The sequence below is a fragment of the Lampetra fluviatilis genome, chromosome 23, assembly GCF_964198595.1.
Source record: "Lampetra fluviatilis chromosome 23, kcLamFluv1.1, whole genome shotgun sequence".
Lineage (NCBI taxonomy): Eukaryota > Metazoa > Chordata > Hyperoartia > Petromyzontiformes > Petromyzontidae > Lampetra > Lampetra fluviatilis.
Window position 1 is genome coordinate 10,226,381 of NC_136297.1, and position 18,563 is coordinate 10,244,943.

The 18,563-nt window shown below is 54.5% G+C and overlaps 2 protein-coding genes across 3 annotated transcripts; one reads left to right on the forward strand and one right to left on the reverse strand.

Moving 5' to 3' along the window:
* Nucleotides 1-189: 189 nt before the first annotated feature.
* On the reverse strand, nucleotides 190-9,517 carry SMCR8 (SMCR8-C9orf72 complex subunit). Its single transcript, XM_078867164.1, has 5 exons — nucleotides 9,409-9,517; nucleotides 6,072-8,325; nucleotides 4,944-5,511; nucleotides 2,999-3,371; nucleotides 190-2,554 (listed from the first exon to the last, which is right to left on the reverse strand). The coding sequence occupies exons 2-5, from the start codon at nucleotides 7,701-7,703 to the stop codon at nucleotides 2,068-2,070; spliced, it is 3,060 nt and encodes a 1,019-aa protein (XP_078723290.1). The 5' UTR covers nucleotides 7,704-8,325; nucleotides 9,409-9,517; the 3' UTR covers nucleotides 190-2,067.
* Nucleotides 9,518-11,363: 1,846 nt separating this feature from the next.
* LOC144940768 (actin-related protein 2/3 complex subunit 1A-like) lies at nucleotides 11,364-18,387 on the forward strand. 2 transcript variants are annotated; one of them, XM_078867168.1, is made up of 10 exons: nucleotides 11,364-11,528; nucleotides 13,642-13,741; nucleotides 14,533-14,637; nucleotides 15,211-15,433; nucleotides 15,718-15,825; nucleotides 16,245-16,454; nucleotides 16,732-16,807; nucleotides 17,135-17,325; nucleotides 17,750-17,840; nucleotides 18,082-18,387. In XM_078867168.1, the coding sequence occupies exons 2-10, from the start codon at nucleotides 13,678-13,680 to the stop codon at nucleotides 18,118-18,120; spliced, it is 1,107 nt and encodes a 368-aa protein (XP_078723294.1). In that variant the 5' UTR covers nucleotides 11,364-11,528; nucleotides 13,642-13,677; the 3' UTR covers nucleotides 18,121-18,387. The 2 variants fall into 2 exon arrangements, with proteins under 2 accessions (XP_078723294.1, XP_078723295.1); XM_078867169.1 differs by having other exon boundaries at nucleotides 13,645-13,741.
* Nucleotides 18,388-18,563: the final 176 nt, after the last annotated feature.

Genomic DNA, 18,563 nt, shown 5'->3' on the forward strand with positions numbered 1-18,563 from the left:
AGCAAAGGCATGTGTAACCTCTAACTGTAGATGGTGCTGTAGACACCGAAAGGAAATGAAACTCCACGAGGGTGCATAATTGGGGGTCCTGAAGAGAATAATGCCCACCCAACTCTGCTTTCTCGTACTAAACTTGGATTCAGGTTTAAAGGCAATCCCCCACCCTCCAACAGAATCAAGCAACACAGCTGTGATACGATACCCGTAAAGCTTTATTTGAGCCAGACGCATCAGCCCACTGGTGGTGGCTCCTTTGTCCCTTCATAACCAACCATTCTTCCAGACACCACATTCGAGCACGTAAACAACCCCGACCACAAAATCTTGGCCGGCTCTGCAGTCTGCCCAATTTAATGCAGTGTTGTACTTTTACAGAGACCCAAATGTTTCCAACCATGCTGTTAAAGTTAGTGAGGACATTTCTGCATGTAGCATTGTGCAAGGCATTAATGTTCACTTATCTGATTTGCTTTTCGCAACGTGAATTGCCGGTTTAAAACATGTATTCATGTTAATGCATTATTTTTCTCGCCTTAATCTGAAGCACGAGAGTGTACTGACATTGAAGATGGAGGGGCAGGGTCTTTTTACGGTTCCTATAACGTTAAGATTTGCAACAACTTTGGTCCTCAGTATTTTGTGCGACACAGCTCTGCATGTTTTCCCCATTTGGGACGTTTTCTGGGTTACAACGACAATTGTGAATTTTAGTAAGGGGTAACTTATTGACGGGCACCATGTGTAAACTGAGGAACTTAAGATCGGCTCCCCACTTGCAAGAGAAGTTCAAAGTATGAGAATGACAGACCTAAAGTGGATCCAAACTACATTTGGTTTCGCATCCTTATTTTGTTTTATTCCCCTTAAGCCAAGACACTGTCCTCAAGGATTGGAGGGGACCAGTGGATTAGCATGGGCGAGTACTGGCAGTGGACATCTGCATCCATTATCCATGTCCCATCGTGTGCAAACGCTGTGGACGAATCCAACAGAGGCTAAAGGGCATGGTTGGCTTGTCCTGTCGTTGCTGTAATCAGGTCGGCCCACGTGGTAAAACGGCATGTAGGCATGAGTAACATTGGTTACTTCCTCCGCCTCTCCTTAACACTTCTGCAAATGGTATCGTTTAAAACATTCCCACGATAACTATCCAGAACATTCATAACAACATACAAACCGTGACATTTGAAAATAAAACCGTTTTCTTTTTTTGTTAGCATGTAGGTTCACGGTAACATTAATGTAACATTAGAAGCCGCCGGCAGTAAATAGATATTCTTGAAAAAATACTCTCCTTTAAAATTAGTGCACTGCGGGTAACCTTCAAGATTTAAAAACAAACCCGTGGAAACGCTGCGGTTAGCGTATGGCATGACAGTTTACAACTCAAAATCAAGTTTTAAAAACTCAGCAAGGTGCCGCTCTGTACAGAATACAAAAAAACACGACGGCTAACATTGCAGGCAAAGGCGCGTTTCAGGCAAGGCATGCTCGGGAGGGAAGACGGGGTTTGGCACGCAGTATTCGGGGTTTGTTTAGCAGCACCATCAACTCACTAGCATGCAGAAAATTGCCATTGTCTCCAGAAAAAGAAATTGGCACACATTCACTCCGGCTGTTTAACATGCTGACTGCCTTCAACACAAGTATCCTAGCACCAAGCTTTGACAGGCCTGTGCACCTCAACTCAAAATTACGGAGCACTGCACATGTTTATCCATGCAGCAATGATAATGTGCAGTTTTAATCTGCATGGCTCTCGCTAACCGTTCAGCCCTGCAGCTGTGGGGAAGCTGAGAGTAGCGCAGTATTTCGAGCACATGTATCCTTCCACTAACTTTTAAAATTACGACATGCATTTTAACACACTGCAACATTTTAGTTTTTTGATCAACATGTGCAGGCCCCTGGTGCTTCACTTTAAATTTTTAAATGAATAAAAAAAACACTGAATTTGAAGGAAATGGTTACGTATCGGTTCCCCTTTAAAAAACGGAGGCAGCAGCAAGCGAGCCAGCCAGCCATGGCGATCCTCTTAAACGGAGGACACGTGTGCCCGTCAGGGCGTTAGCTGTCCACCACCATGTCCGTGGCCCTGAAAGGCTGGAACCGGAAGGTGGAGCTGCTCACGTAGTCGACCCTCAGGGCGGGCGGGCATGCGGGCCGCCCCATCGCCCCCCGCTCGGCCATCAGCTCGGCCAAGTGTCTCACGATGTGCGCGTCGTCCGGGAGGAGACCCAGGCGGGAGCCGCACCACTCGGCGATGGCGCCGCGCGGCAGGGCCTCCGCTTCATCGGCGGCCCCGCTGCCCGCGGGGCGGCAGCAACCCCACAGGTGCGAGCGCAGCACAAAGGCCTTGGACGAGAGCTCGGCGACGATGGCGCCCGCACGCGCCAGGTACGCCCGGTTACCGGCGAGGGAACGTCCGTGCAGGCCGGAGAGGTTGGCGAGCGCGGTGCCCTGGTACAGCGGAGTCGTGAGCGTGCCGCTCGCCGTGTCCAGCACCGACACGTAACGGCGGTAGCGCAGGAGGGCGTCATGCACCGCCTGCGAGCTGGGGGGGGGGGGGGAGGGAGGGTTTGGTGAGGCTTTGTGATACACAAGTGGAGCCAGACCCGAGGTCAATTACAGCTGTAATTGTCACTTGTAATGAATTACATTCGCAGGGCAATTGTAATTTTAGCTGACAATACTGCTGTAGATCTAATTATAATTGACCCCAGGTCTTAAGTGGGACACCGCTCAGATTGTCACGTTTACAGGAGCCCCTCGCTACCAAAACTGCATTGCAGCGCTCGACCTGAGCCCCATATACAGTTTAAAACTTCTAATCCCTATGCATTATTTCACTTTCACTAACATCAAGTGTCCTGCCATCACGAAAAAACTGGTCATTGCCACCAAACTCCCCTGTTTCTATAACAACATGACCGACGTTTCACACAAGTCAAACAACGGGTGGAGATTTAAACATCAGTTCCAAGTCGCAAGTGGTCACCTCTTCATGCCGACGAGTTTGACGGCGGCGATGTCGCTGATGCGCAGGGCATCCGTGCGCCACGGCTCTACGGCGGGACGACTGCGACGATGGCCGTGCCCACCACCGCCACCACCGCCACCACCGCCACCACGCCCGTGCCCTCTCCCACCGGCCGGCACGAAGGGAAGCAGCGCGTCGACGGTGCGGCGCGCCTGCGCCTCCCCCTCGGCCAGCACGGCCAGCGTGCGCCCGCTGAGCAGCGCGAACAGCACGTGCGTCACGGGCTTGCCGAGCCGCCTGGCCAGCTGCAGCGCGTCGAAGCCGTCGGCCGCAGGTGCCGGGGTCTCTAGCCCGCGGCTCAAGTGACTGCTGCTGCTGTCCGAGAATGTGTCTGAATGCGCCAGCAGCGGCGGACCGACAGAGAGGGAGAGTGGACAAACGGAACAAGTCAACATGCTGGTTATTTGAGCACGTAACGATTTTTAAATCCTTTATATTAAGTTCACTTGCTTGCTTGCGCGCTTACGACCGTGCAAATCTTTCGGTCGTTTTTTAACCCACTTCCCGTGATCCAATCGAGCTGACATTTTGCACACAGACTCGTTGTGCGTGACAATGTATTTTCGTGAATTTTTTTTTCTCCAAAATGTTACACTTTTTAGGAAAAAATAAATTATATTTAATTACCAATTGCTTAATGGTGGCAGGCAATCATCTGACCCATAGGTGGCAGCCATCTCAAGCCAGAGGACGAGAGGACTCTAGCCGCCACGCATATAAAGGATTTATAGTGAAAAACTTTGTTTTTACGGATACATTTTTTTGTTTATCTTGTGACATGTCATGCCCAAGTCTGCTTGATATGTTCCCCAATCCATTCGCTTGTCTTTCTTTTTCAGTGTAATTTCCAGCATGCATCTTTCCCTGCTTGTTAACACCCTTGAAAGCTTTTGTTTCATCCTCAAGTGTACATGTTTCTGATCCAATCTATCTCTCTAAACAACTCAGAATCTTTATTTATCCTGGAGAAATCCGATGAGCTATGAAGATCTTTTTCACAAATGCCCAGTAGGGGCGGGGGAGTTACAACAGCAAACAACATTTAACAACTGTTTCCTCACAGCTTCTATGATCGATCAAATAGTTACTTTAAAGTTATTAATGCAATGTTTTTTTAGTTTTTCATTGCCATCTATTTCGACACTTAGTATGTTTTGCTTCAATAAAAGTTTGGTTAAGTTTCTGTTGTAAAGCACTTAACTGCTATCTCAATTTAAAGTTTTTTTATGGCAGTTATAAATTTTTATAACGTTTTTACTGTTCCTGTACATGCTTTGATAATTCTGTGCTTCGGTATAAACTTTTGTATGATAAGTCTCCCATGACAGACTAGTAATTTGAATGTGCCCTTTCCTGTGTATGGGCAGTTCCATGTATCCAGCAACTTCAGTCAATATTTAAAAAACGCATCTTAATACGACACATGGGGTGTAATTTTGAAGGTTTTAGAAAATGTGGTTTGACACAAAGTGAAGAAGCATGCACCAGCACCATCCCAGCATGAATGAAAAAGTCAGTGGGTCCGAGTACATCGAACACTGTGGTATTCTCCAATAATTTCCACTGAAAGAAATCTGGTCAACTGACCTCCATCCGAATTTCTGGTCTAATTGATTTACATGCTAGGCCAGGGGTCAGCAACAAACATAAGAAGGGCCATTTTTTTTTCCTAATTCGGCACAAAGCTCAGTATTTCAAGAGCCGCAATGGATGTGAATACACGCATACATTACGTCACGAAGCAGTCTGTAAACAGCCGCATGCGGCTCTGTGGCCGCAGGTTGCTGACCACTGTGCAAAGGCCAAAGTCGAAGGCCACTTTCACGATCTCCCGCATTTTGCAGGCGTCTCCAAATCATGGAGCCGCCCTTCCGGAGGTTTAAAACGCGAGCTGCGGACTCACCCTGCAGGGAGAGCGAGAGCTCCTCCCCGTTCGGCGGCTCCCGCTCGTGCACCCGCAGTTCTTTCCCGCCGCCTTCGTTCGCACCAGCGTCTGGGCACCAGCCCAGCTCCACGTTCTCCGCCTCCTCAGCGAGGGTACCGATGACGATGTTGCCGTTGTTTCTTCCGTCGTCATCACCGCAGCCACCGTCGTTATCCATGTAGCCGTCGCACGAGTAGAAGATGAGGGAGGAGGGTTCGTCACCCTCGACGCTGCAGACCCCCGCCTCGCCCACCGTCTCCTCTGCGATGGAGTCGGGCGGCGCCTCCATGACGTAGGACGGCGCCGGTGACAGCGCAAACGCGGTGGAGCCGAGCACCTCGATGCTGTCCTCGCTCACATTCCTGTGCACGGAGTGCGAGCGCCGTAGCTCGTACAGCCGAGGGGCCCAATCGGGACCGCTGGGGCCCGACACCGGTACCAATGCCTCCACCGCCTCCTCCTCCGCCGCTACCTCCTGCTCACGCCCCTCATCCCGGTCCTCTTCACCCTCTTCGTCCTGCTCCTCCTCTGTGGCTGCTGCCACCACCTACGCATCAGAGACGCACGCACGTACAATGTACAGACTCGCATACTTGGTGTTTTGTTCCTGCCTTCTGTGACTGCTGTCAGTGTAGTGGTGAGGTGTTGAATGCGATGCGTGTTACAGTCTGCAGATTGTAACACGCATTGTTGAAACAAATTTTCACCCTGATCATGGGGGTTAGTAAATTTAAAATGACAGTACATTACACTTGTGCTATCGCAACCAACTTGTGATTCGGAGCTCACGATGTGAGCGGCGCATCGCCTTGTTGAAGGGCCCCAGTATATGGAATCACAACTAATTCTGGAGCTCCTTCCCCGAGCCCCTCATCAAACCAGGGACACACACCTTATATTCCCTGCAAGACATGTTCACCACGAGCTAATCTGATGTGTAATTCTCAGAGCTAGAATGTGCCGAATTAAGTTAAAACCAAATGTAAGTGTTTTTTTGCGATCATTGGGCTGACACCAACTCACTCCGCTTGATTACTCGAGTTTAATCATTCTTGTGCACTGTAACGACGTGGCCTGGTGTTGGTCAGCGTGGCCGTGGGTTCGTACCCCTGCGTCCTGCGGCCACTCCGTCCTCAGCACCTCGATGCTGTCGCCGCTGCCCGCACTGCCCACACCCTCGTTCTGGGGCAGCAGCGGCGGAGGCGGCGTCGGCGACGGAGGAGGCCCAAGCGCGGTGGAGGTCCCCCCCCGCGTGACGCTGATGGGCACGCTCTCCACGCACGACGCGTACGACTCCAGGCTGCACGCCGCGACTGCCGACGTGCGCCGGTGGTGCCAACTGTCGACGCACCCCTTCGCCACGTCACCGTCGTCGTTACCGTCGGCGCCATCATCTTCATCTGGCTCCTCTTCCCCGGGGCTCCCTGCACCCAATTCGGGGAACAGGCGCTCGCAGTCGCTTGCCGCGAAGGCGTGAAGCCACAGGTCGGAGTGGACAAAGGCCAGCTGGGCCGTGTCAGCCCGGTAGCGCCGCTGCAGCTCGCTCAGCAGCTCCACGCCCCGCTCGAAGTGCAGGCTGCCGCACAGCTCGCGCATGCTCTTCAGCGTCTTCTCCGCGCCCTTGCAGCTCCTCTGGCGGTAGTACTTGGGTGTGTACGCAGCGCCACCGTTGGCCGTCGGCGCCGCGTCGCCCACCGCACACGAGGCGCCACGCACCCGGTTCAGCAGCTGCCTGTGGTCAAAGAGCAGCCGCTCCACGTTGCCCAGCTCGTTGGACTGCTCCACGGCGGCCGCGGTGCACACGGGCAGGCGCTGGGCCGGTGGCCCCATCGCTGCTGCCGTTGCGGTCGCCGCGTTCGCAGCTCCTCCACGTCGCTGCTGTTGTTGCTGCTGCTGTTGTTGCTGCTGCTGTTGCTGCTGTTGTTGCTGCTGCTGCTGCTGCTTCGGGTCATCCCTGCGCAGCAGCTCGGCCTTGGTGAACTCGAGATCCTCCAGGAGCTCGGAGACGGAGCGCGAGAACTCGCGGCGGTTCCCCTGCTTGAAGCACTCGGAGGCGCGCTCGAAGTCGGCGGCAAGGCGCTCGTAGGCGGGCAGCAGCTTGTGCTCGTCGGCCGTCACGTACGACATGCAGTAGGGCCGCACGAAGCCGCGCGCCTCCAGGTCGTAGAAGGTGAAGTGGTGGACGTATGCCGAGGCACCTTGCTTGAAGTCGCGCAGCAGGTGCTTGCTGTCGCGCGCCATATTGAGCGGGGGAGCACCGCCGCCACCGCCGCCGTCCGGGGAGTCGCAATCGGCACCGACGCTCACGGAGATGCTGCTGCCGAGCTGGTAGTCCACGGACATGACCCGCAGAGCGAAGTGGTTCTGGTCGAAGTCCCCGCCAGCGCCGTCGGGCACAGTGAGCACGGGCTTGGGTCCCACCACCTCGCAGAATTCGGTGACCAGCACGAAGTCGCCGTTGAAACTGCCGGGGGCCTCCCAGAGCGAGTCGAGGACGGGCACGGGGAGGCTGGCGAAGCAACCCGGCAGCGACGACTCCAGGGAGGCCGAGGCCACGCGCTCCTGGTAGCGACTGGCGCCGTCATCGTCGTCGTCGTCGTAGTAGTCGCCGTAACCGTCATCGTAGTAGTAGCCGCCGAAGTCCTCTCCCCTGCACCGGTCCATGCCGAGGCCATCGTCGCCGAAGGGGCCGACGCCGTCTCCGAAGATGTGGGCGGTGACCTCTGGAGCAGCGAACATTGTCGTCAATTCATTGCAGCACCGTGCAGCCGGGAGGGGGGAGACGGGGTTAACTGTTTGTTTTTTGGTTTAAAAATAAATCTCCGAAGCGGGAAACACGAGACGCGGTTCTTCTCTCTCCTTTGTCTGATGCCACACGTGGCGCCCGCGGGGCTTTATCGGAAATTTGACCTCGAAGTTTAATCGCGATTTGTTGAACGGACGACCAGACCGGGCTCTTTACGCGATGTGGCCGCGGGCGCTTTGCGTTTTTCTTGCAATAAAACGGTCTTAGATCCACCACGGGAACCGCGTCGGCTGGCAACGTGTAGAACGACAGAAAATAACAAACAAAAGAAATAGCCTCTTATTCGTGGAGACCACGCGTGGATACGTGCGCCACCCAGATGGGCTTCGTGAACACGGGGGTGCCCTCTGTCGTCTCCATCGTTACGTCCTCCATCACCGTCGCCGCCATCCTCATCATCCTCATCATCTCCTCCATCACCGTCCTCGTCGTCGTCGTCACCAGCGGCGGCAGGTCCGATCGGAGCGGCTCGTCTTACCGGCGTGGAGGCGGCGGTGACCTCCGTCTGCTCCCGGGGCTGGGGCGAGCATGGTCGCCGATCTCCCCTCCTCCACTCTGAAGACGAAAGAGAGAAAAGCCACCGGGGGGCAGAGGATTCTTAATGAAGCGCGGTCGCCACCGAGAGGGGTGGGAAGATTCGTTCAGCTGTTTGCGAAAACACGCCCGGATAAAGTAATGCTTATGTACAGCAGATACTTAAATAGTAAACAAAACTACGGCAATGATTGAGATGATTGAGAGCGATACAAGCAAGCAGCTTTGAGATGTTGGGGGGGGGGCATTTAATAAAGCGACAAATACACACACACACATCCTTGGCCCGAAATCTCATAATTAGTTTAAGAGAAAGATCCACTCGCTTTAACTGCTGCTTATGATTAGTAACAAGCGTTGATGGTGTATGACGATCACGATGGATGTGGGTAATGGTGATGATGTTTGATGATGGTGTTGTCGTCAGCGGCGGTTGTTGATGTTTGTTATGTTGATGATTGTGTTAATGACGATGTTCGTGATGTTCGTATGTTGAACTTCTTTCGCACCGTACGAAGCAAACTGTGCCAATCGGAGGTGCGGTCGAAGGACAATAAAAAAACAGGTCAGCGATGTTGATGTGAATGGCGTTGATGAGCGTCCTTGTAATAGGAGATGTTGATTTTGGCGATGGTGATGATGTTGGTAGCGACGTGAGCGGTGATGTTGATGATACTAATCCGTGATGGTGGTGTTCGGTCGTAATGTTAGTCGTGATGATGATCGTGTTCGCAGTGGTGGTGGTGGTGATGATAATGTAAGTAGTAGTGATGATGGCTGTGATGATGTTAGTAGTAGTGATGGTGGCGATGATGGTGTAAGCAGTAGTGACGATGGTTGTTGATGGTTATGATGTTCGTAGTCGTGATGATTGCGTAAGCAGTAGTGATTGTTGATTGTGATGTTAGTAGTGGTGATGGTGATGTAAACAGTAGTGATTGTTGATTGTGATGTTAGTAGTGGTGATGTTGCTGTAAACAGTAGTGATTGATGGTTGCCGATGGTGATGATGCTAGAAGTAGTGATGGTGGCGATGTTAGTAATGATAATGTTGGTGGTGATGTTGATGATGTTGCCGTTGAACAGAGAACACGCCACCATCACCTCATCACCATCATCCTCCCTCACCGCGTCTCTCACTGCCGAGCGCGCCGCTAGACGAGAGAGGTGAGGAAGACGCCCGCCGCCGCCATCTTACGTAGGGAGACTCCCCCCTCTCTCCACGTGACCTCGGCGTGGGGGAGGGGAGGGCTGTGATCGTATACGTCATCAAATTGCGACGCGGGATTCTCATTGACCGCGAGTTACGCAACCACCCCGTCGCCCCTACGTAAGATGGCCGACGTCTACCGCGATGCAGTGACGTTGACAAATCAGCTGCGGGGGAGGGGGGTGTGGCTCTTTGCCGTGACGTCACAAGATCCCGTCCGTATGCAAAATAGGAAAAAGCTGAATCTCGATTTGAAGCTTTCGTGACTGCAGGGATTCACACTCTTTGTTTTTTTCGGTAAAGTCCCGTAGGTAGAAATAAAATAATAGAAGACGATTGCTTGTGCGGCGATCTAAACGTCGCGATCTATTATTTTTTCTACCTACGTGACTTTACCGAAAAAAACAAAGAGGAAAAATAAGCTGGTTTATACACTTTCTGTTGCCATTAAAACAGGAATCGTGTTAAGATGTTCAAACATCAAATAGATACGTTTTTTTGCAAGTAATCTAGTACTGCCATTAACCACACGCACAGCACTTGTGGTGAATATGCAAACAAACACGGCTCTGATGAAGTATGATGCATTGCTACTCTTAGGTTTTTTCGGTAAAGTCACGTAGGAAATTTTTTTTATTAAAAATTAATAAAAGTAATAATTAAAATAAAATAATAAATCACGACGTTTCGGAGGCAACACAAGATTCCAAGATACGTATCTTGGAATTTTGCCTCACGTGATACAGTAAATCTGGCTGTGACGGTCCCACCTGATGACGGAGACTTGTGTTGCCTCCGAAACGTCGTGATTTATTATTTTATTTCTATTGTTACTTTTATTAAATGTTTTCTTTTATTTTTTACCTACGTGACTTTACCGAAAAAACATAAGAGTATGAATCCTTGCAGTCACGAAAGCTTCAAATCTAGAATGATGCATTGCCTTTGCGAGTGATTGTCCTACTCCAGCAGCATTCTTTAGGGCCCAGTCTCACCGCCAGTGTCAGAGCAGAGGACAACGCCAAAAGGCGTAATGGGAACTTTTTGGCCAATATCAAAATATGAAAAATTACTCTTTGGTTCTTTCGGTAAAGTTTACCCGTTCTGCCAATAAAACTGGAGTCGTGTTACGATGTTCAAACACCAAATGGCATCTTTTTGCAAGGAGTGAAGTCCTGAATTAACCACACAGAGTCGTTGTGGTGAACATGCAAACAGACGTGGCTCTGATGAAGTGTGATGATGCATTGCCTTTGACACTGATTGACCTACACCAGATAGACAGCCTTGTTCTTAATAGCCTTGTTAAAAAAAACACAGCAACACCCCACACATGTGCCAATAAAACTGCCTTACAATTAAAATTATACGAGGCGACGTTTCGGGCAATGAGCCGCCTTAACAGCACAGAGATGTCAAATTACTTCTAGACACTTCAAGCTCTGTGTTACCTGCGGTGGGGGGGGGGGGTTCTTGCCAGTATCAAAATATAAGAACAGGTTTTACCTTTTCTGGCAATTAAACAGGAGATTTTGAGATGTTAAAACACCAAAGATGGTAATATATTGTGATAAAATTACCAGAGCATGTTTTTTTGTTAGCATGTTCACCACAAAGTAATGCGTGCTTAATGCAGACATGATTCCTTGCAAAAGGTTTCTCTTTGGTGTTTCAACACCTAAATACCTCCTTGTTCTGTTTCCATAGAGTATAACGCCTAATTATCGTATGGCGGTGCGGTTGATTGACACGTCGGTAGATTAGAGGGCGGGACTTTACGCCACGCCCCCCTCCCCGCGGCCTCTTCGTGATTGGCTGCCGGCCGCGGTGACGTCACGAGATTGACAGTTCGCCGCCTTCCGCCACTTACCGCCACTTCCACAGCCATTGCCGGGCGGGGTTCGCGTCGACTGCCCAGAGTCCGCGAATCGCTCGCAATTCACCACCAACAACAACAACAGCAGCATCAACAACATCACCACCATCAACAACAAACAAGCTCGAAGCGTTCCCGGTAAGAGGTCTTTAAACGTGTTGGGCCCTCCAATTCAGGAGCCAACGACGACGGCTTCGTTATTGAAGTCGAACGCGGAAACGGCGTCGACTGTCTAGGGGGGGGGGGGGGGCGTTGGCCCGGGCCGCCGCCGCCGTCGATTTAACCCCCCACCACAGCCACCTTTGTATCATTGCGAGAAACACAATTATCCCTCTTGGCGCCCGAGACCAGAGACCAGAGGTCGCAAACGGGTTTTGTTTCCTTACCCGTCCGTACCCGGCCGCACCAGGGTCGCAAACGGTTACCCGTACCCCGCCGTGGATTCTGGTCACCCCACCCACCCCACTCACCCGGCCTTCATGGGTCCTGGTCACCCCACCACACCCCACCGACCTCGGCCTTCGTGGGTGTCGGCCACCCCACCCACCCCACCCCACCCACCTCGGCCTTCGTGGGTGTCGGCCACCCCACCCACCTCGGCCTTCGTGGGTGTCGGCCACCCCACCCACCCCACCTCGGCCTTCGTGGGTACTGGCCACCCCACCCACCTCGGCCTTCGTGGGTGTCGGCCACCCCACTCACCCACCCCACCTCGGCCTTCGTGGGTTCTGATCGCCCCACAGCACTTTGCCCCACAGGGTTGAGACCTTTTGTCTTTGCATCGTCGTTACGTCGCGGGGAGATGGCGGATCATCGTGCCGGCCCTCACGTACGGCCAGCAGTTGCTGGGTCATGGCGGATACAACGGGTGGTGGTGGTGGTGGTCGTGAAGACGGCGATGGTCATCTGCCGTCATCATCATAATCAATGATTGTTTTTGGGATTGAGCCGCAGGCCGTGGTGCACCTCTTCTTGCGTGGTGTTTGCACTCCCGTTGTAAACCCACGAGGCGTAGCCCCCCCGTGTTGTTGTAGCAGAGAATTTTGATTTGCAGGTCCATACGGGGCGTACAAGCCGTTTCAATGCGGGCAAAACATTATGATTGTCTATTTGTTTGTGTTTCTCCCATGTCATCATACTTTGTGGGATAAACGTGGAGATTTATAGGGGGGCACGGGGTGACCAATAAGGTCTGAATTGGTCTGTGCTAAGGTAGGGCACTGGTAAGGGGTTACATGGGTATGTGTTTGTCTCCGAGCGCGGCTTAAATATAAAAAAAGTAATAAACTTTTAGGCGGCTAATACGACGATAGGGGAAGTGGCCCGTTCGATTCGATTCCTCGTCGCGAGTTAGCGCCAGCTTTCCGATTCAAGATTCGATTCATTCGATCCGACGTTGTGAATGTCGCTACGGTGCTGTGGGGGAGTAGCGGTGGCGTAGCGCTAACCACTACACCACCGCTCCCCCATGTAGCGCTAACCACTACACCACCGCTCCCCCGTGTAGCGCTAACCACTACACCACCGCTCCCCCCCATGTAGCGCTAACCACTACACCACCGCTCCCCCCCATGTAGCGCTAACCACTACACCACCGCTCCCCATGTAGCGCTAACCACTACACCACCGCTCCCCATGTAGCGCTAACCACTACACCACCGCTCCCCATGTAGCGCTAACCACTACACCACCGCTCCCCCATGTAGCGCTAACCACTACACCGATTCCCGCTCACGGCCAACACCAGTGACGATTATTATCTGAACCGGTTTCTGGCCCTCCCCAAGGTCGACTCGGCCTCAAATGAGTACCTGGTGCGGGTTTGTGTAAACATCGCCACTGGGGAAGACAAAGGCGGCCGGGCGTGGTGTTGGCCACCCCACCCCCTCGTGTGCCGTGCCGGCCTTCATAGGTGCTCGCTAACGGCACTTGCCCCAAGCAGTCTGTGTTGTCTTTGTTTCTTTGGTCTTGTTGTCGTGCAACTGGTTGCGCGCAACTGGTTGCACGTAGATGCGACGTCAGTTGCGTGCAACTGGTTGCGCGTAGAAGCAACTGGTTGCGCGTTGAAGCGACGTCAGCAGTTGCGCGCAACTAAGTTGCACGACTTACCGCCCCATTGTGCACCCGGCCGCCTTCGAATCGACGTATCGCCGTCACTCGCCTGTTACGTGAGCTGGGCCCACCGTGACCACCGCTGTCGCCCTGCCCTCCTCTCCCATTCCCTTTGTCTGTGCCTTTGTGTCGTGCACAGCAGCGAGTGGAAACCCGACTCCGTCCAACGTGCACCATGTCTCAGTACAGCTTCCTGCTGGAGCCCATCTCCTGCCACTCGTGGAATAAAGACCGCACACGTGAGTCGGCTCACGGCCTCGGCGCCAGCTCGCCGCGGCCAGCGCCACCCACCGCTCGGCACCGCCGCTGCCGCTCCGTTCGGAAACCGCCGCCCGGCGTGCGTAGCCTCCCGCGCCGACAACACCGTTTGCAGATCACGTGGCATCTTATTGCAAAAGCAGTTGATGATGAGTTCCAAACGCACATTTGTCGCTGAACCCGTGCCGCTCAAAAGGAGCGGGAAATTCCGACTCCAGCGTCACAATTAACGAGTTCACGAAATTGTGCGCGGCTTGGCGAGACGGCATGGTTGTTATTTTGTGTGTTTTGCGGAATCGCCGATGGTGGGTTTGTTGTAGGTGCATAACAATCAATAGATTCGCGTTGTTCTAATACTCGCAGGACTTGAATTGTGCGCTTCAGAATCCCCTGCGACTTACTCGCACGAAGTGAAGATGTTTAACTTAAGTCTGCGGAACTAACGAGGTGGACGGTGCAAGAGCAGCGAGACCAACAGTATCAATGGAGGTGGCACAAACAAGACAAAAACATAATTGATTGGTCGAACGAGACCCTGAAATCTCGTGAACCTTGCGAATCGCTCCACTCATCGCCGTGTGCGCCAGCGTGTCCGCAGGCGTCGCTACTCGAGCTGAAATGAGAGAAGCGAACATGTGACTCGGGGTTCCAGCCGCGACGTGATCCGACCTGACCGCGCGTTTTAATCTCTCCGGTTGCATCTCCGTCCATGTCCCTCTCCGCACCCGAACCTTCCTCCTCTGTCATGCTTCTCTCTGCCGCTCGGTCGCAGAGTTGGCGCTGAGCCCCAACAACCACGAGGTGCACATCTACCAGAAGAGTGGTACCCAGTGGAACAAGCTGCACGAGCTCAAGGAGCACAATGGGCGCATCACCGGTCAGTACCAGCCCTCGGCATAGCCCCAGCCCTCGCCATCACTCTCCAGCCCTCGGCATAACGACAGCCATAACCGTAACTCTAGCCTGCACTCGCCGTAATTCTGCCCCAACATATATCCCAACATCTATCCCAAAGTGTTACCCTAACCCCTATGCCTTACCTTAGCCCTTACCTTATTGCTAACCAAGCGCGAGCTCTAAACCTCTCCCACGTACCCGACTTCCTGTTCCCTTTTGTGCACCACCTCCTCCACCCTCCACCCATGAACCCCGACCTCTCTCCTTCCCCCCCACCTCCACCCCCTCCCGTCTCCCACCTGCTCCTACCTTGACCCCCCCAACCCCCCCGCCCTCCCACCTCCTCCTTCCTCCACCCATGAACTCCGACCTCTCTCCTTCCCCCCCCACCCCCACCTCCTCCCGTCTCCCACCTGCTCCTACCTTGACCCCCCCAACCCCCCCGCCCTCCCACCTCCTCCTGCCTCCACCCATGAACCCCGACCTCCTTCCCCCCCACCTCCACCTCCTTCCGCCCTCCCACCTCCTCCTGCCTCCACCCTCCCCGCCTCAGGCATCGACTGGGCGGCGCAGAGCAACCGCATTGTGACGTGCGGCGCCGACCGCAACGCGTACGTGTGGACGCTCAAGGACGGCGCCTGGAAGCCGACGCTGGTGATCCTGCGCATCAACCGAGCCGCCACCGCCGTCAAGTGGTCGCCGCAGGAGAACAAGTTCGCCGTGGGCAGCGGCGCCCGCCTCATCTCCATCTGCTACTTCGAGGAGGAGAACGACTGGTGAGGAGGGCGGGGAAGGCCGCCGGCCGACCCAGCGAAGTTGCCGCCTGTTTTTATTTTAAATGTTCCGTTGCCGTTGCTGCCGCCCGTCGCCCTGGCCCTGCCGCGACGGCCAATCGGAAAAGTTTGTTTGGGGGAGGCTCGCGGCCGCCGCGGGTTTGCGACGCGCGAACGGCGGGGGGCACGACGTGAGCGTTGGTGGGAGAACGTGGTGGATAAGGGTTAGGAATATGGTAACCAACCGTGCTAATTGTCGGTGTGTGTGTGTGTGCGGGTGTGCGAAGGTGGGTGAGCAAGCACATCAAGAAGCCCATCCGCTCCACCGTGCTCAGCCTGGATTGGCACCCCAACAACGTGCTGCTGGCGGCCGGCTCCTGTGACTTCAAGTGTCGGTGAGGGGGCGCGCACATACGCACGCACGCACGCACACACGGGCGCACGCACGCGCACGAGCACACACACAGACAAAGCTCCCTCTCCCCTTGTATGTAGTAGACTCTTTAAGGTGTCGGGGCAAGTGCAGTTAGTGCTGTTCAGATTAATGAAAGTGCATTGCGTTTGTGTTTTGAAGCCACGATGCCTAAACACGCTTTGATTTTGGTTGCTCTGGTCCCAGTGGCTTCCTTAGATGGGAAGGAAGAGCGTTCCAGACGGCCGCACAAGCGGATCTGAAAGCCTAAAGCTGCCGCTGCGAGGATGCCCTGAGTTTGCGCAATGGTTTCTGCTTCTTGACGAGATCGGTTGCGACGGCGACGATGACCTGGTCTCTCTTCCTGTGCGTCCGCCCCTCGTATGCATCCGGGGTGGGCAGCATCTTCTCGGGGTACATCAAGGAGGTGGACGCTAAGCCCTCGCCCACGTCCTGGGGCACCAAGATGACCTTCGGCCAGGTGATGGCAGAGTTTGGCTCTGGCGCTGGCGGCTGGGTTCACAGCGTGAACTTCTCGGCCAGTGGGGAGCGGCTGGCCTGGGTCAGCCACGACAGCACCGTCTTCGTGTCCGACGCGGCAAAGAACATGGCGTGAGTGCCGCCCCCCATCCCCCCCCCCCCAACCCACCACCCTCTCACCCACCCACCCAGCCTACCTGTCACGTCTCACCGCCGTGTGGCCGGTTTGCGATTCCTAAATGAAATTCGCTGCCCTGTGGCGGCTGTAGCTCTAAGCGACGTGCGTTCAGGTCGTACTGGAGACTGAACTGAAGCTCCCAGCTCGTGAAGCGAAACGTTGGACATCATGCTCAACAGTGTACAGTACGACCCTGTATGCGTGTCTGTGTGCCCCTGTGCGTTTGTGCAGCGTGACTGAGCTGAAGACGGAGTATCTGCCGCTGCTGGCGCTGATGTTCATCACCGAGAACAGCCTGGTGGCTGCTGTGAGTCTCTCGCATCATCCCCTGCTGAGCACTTGCAGTCACCGGCATCACCACCATCAGCACCACCACCACCATCAGCGCTACCACCAGCACCACCACCATGAGCACCATCAGCATTGCTACCACCATCACCAGCAGCTCCACATACACGCAAGCACGGACAGCACGGACAGCACGGACAGCACTGCGGCAAGGCGGTTGGGCCTGGTGCTGGCCCACCCATCCCCCCTCGTGTGCCGTTCCGGACTTCAGCGGTGCGAACAGCACTTGCCACAACAGTCTTGAGGCTATACGGGGGATCTTTGTCTTTGTGCACCGCCCCGGCAGGGCCACGACTGCTGCCCGCTGCTCTTCACGTACAACGGCAGCGCGCTGGCGCAGGGCGGCCGCCTGGACGTGCCCAAGCAGAGCTCCCAGCGCAGCCTCTCGGCCATGGAGCGCTTCCGCAACATGGACAAGCGCGCAGCGGCCGACGAGGGCAAAGCGGCGCTGGACACGCTGCACCAGAACAGCATCACGTAGCGTCCCGCACCCACCACCCCCGCCTCCCCATCCCCACCGGCACCGCACCTGTGTGGACGTGTTTGCGCCTATGCACTTTGTACGTGTGTGTGTGCGTGCGTGTGTGCGTGCGGGGACCGGTGGTGTAGCGGTTAGCGCCGCTGCGCTTCGAACCCGGCGACCCGATGTCGGATTCCCGCTCACGGCCCACAACGGTGACGATTATCTGAACCGGTAATGGGCCTCTCCCCTAGGTCGAGTCGGCCTCAAATGAGTACACGGTGTGGTGTCTAAACATCGCCACTGGGGAGACGAAGGCAGCCAGGCGTGGTGTTGGTCACCTACCCCCCTCGTGTGCCGTGCCAGCCTTCATAGGTGCTCTTGCCCCAAACCTCTGCTAAGTCTATACGGGCGGCGGGGTCTTTGTCTCTGTGCGAGCAGGCAGCTGTCCATCGTTGCGGGCGACAAGAAGAGCTGCAGCAAGTTCTGCAGCACCGGCATGGACGGGGCCATGACCATCTGGGAGTGCAAGGTGAGCGAGGGGCGGCGTGGTGCGGCGCAAAACTTTGGTCATCGTGATTGCCGATTCAGTTTCACCCGCCGCGCATCACAACGGAGAGGACCGACGTTGAGAACGCTGCGATTGGAATTCACCGGCCGTTACCACGGGGGCCCCCCGCGCTGGCTCGGCTCGGGCGGGGGGGTGGGCTTGATCGTCTTTCCCAAACCGAGCGGTTTTTGATGACACCGAGGGTGTCTTTGTTGTTTTTCAGAGCCTGGAGTCGTCCATTCAAGGGCTCCGCATCGCCTGAAGAGCGTCCGTCGCTCTCGGAGGAGAAACGGAATGAAATTCCCTTTTCTTAAGTCATTCCGGCGCACGCATGCTGCCACGCTTAATAATCGACATTTTTTTAATGTAACAAAAAAAATGAAAATCAAGCCCCCCCCCCCCCCCAGCTTAAACGTATAAAACATCGGAGAGTAACGAACGCCACAGGGTCCAAGTGAGAAAATCCTGCGTACGTGAACCCTCCCGTGTAAATGTAACCTGTGCCAAATTAAAACGCATTTTTACAGCTTCTGGTGATCCGTGGTGTAATTGGGACGGGGGGGGGGGGTGAGAGTGGGCAGCAGTAGTCATTGTCCAGACGAAGAAGAGGCGCTGGGCCCTGGGCCCTGGGGTAACGCTGCTGGGGCTTGACCACTGAGGACTCGGCCTCATGGAGCCGTGTAATTGAAGCTATTGAGACCGATC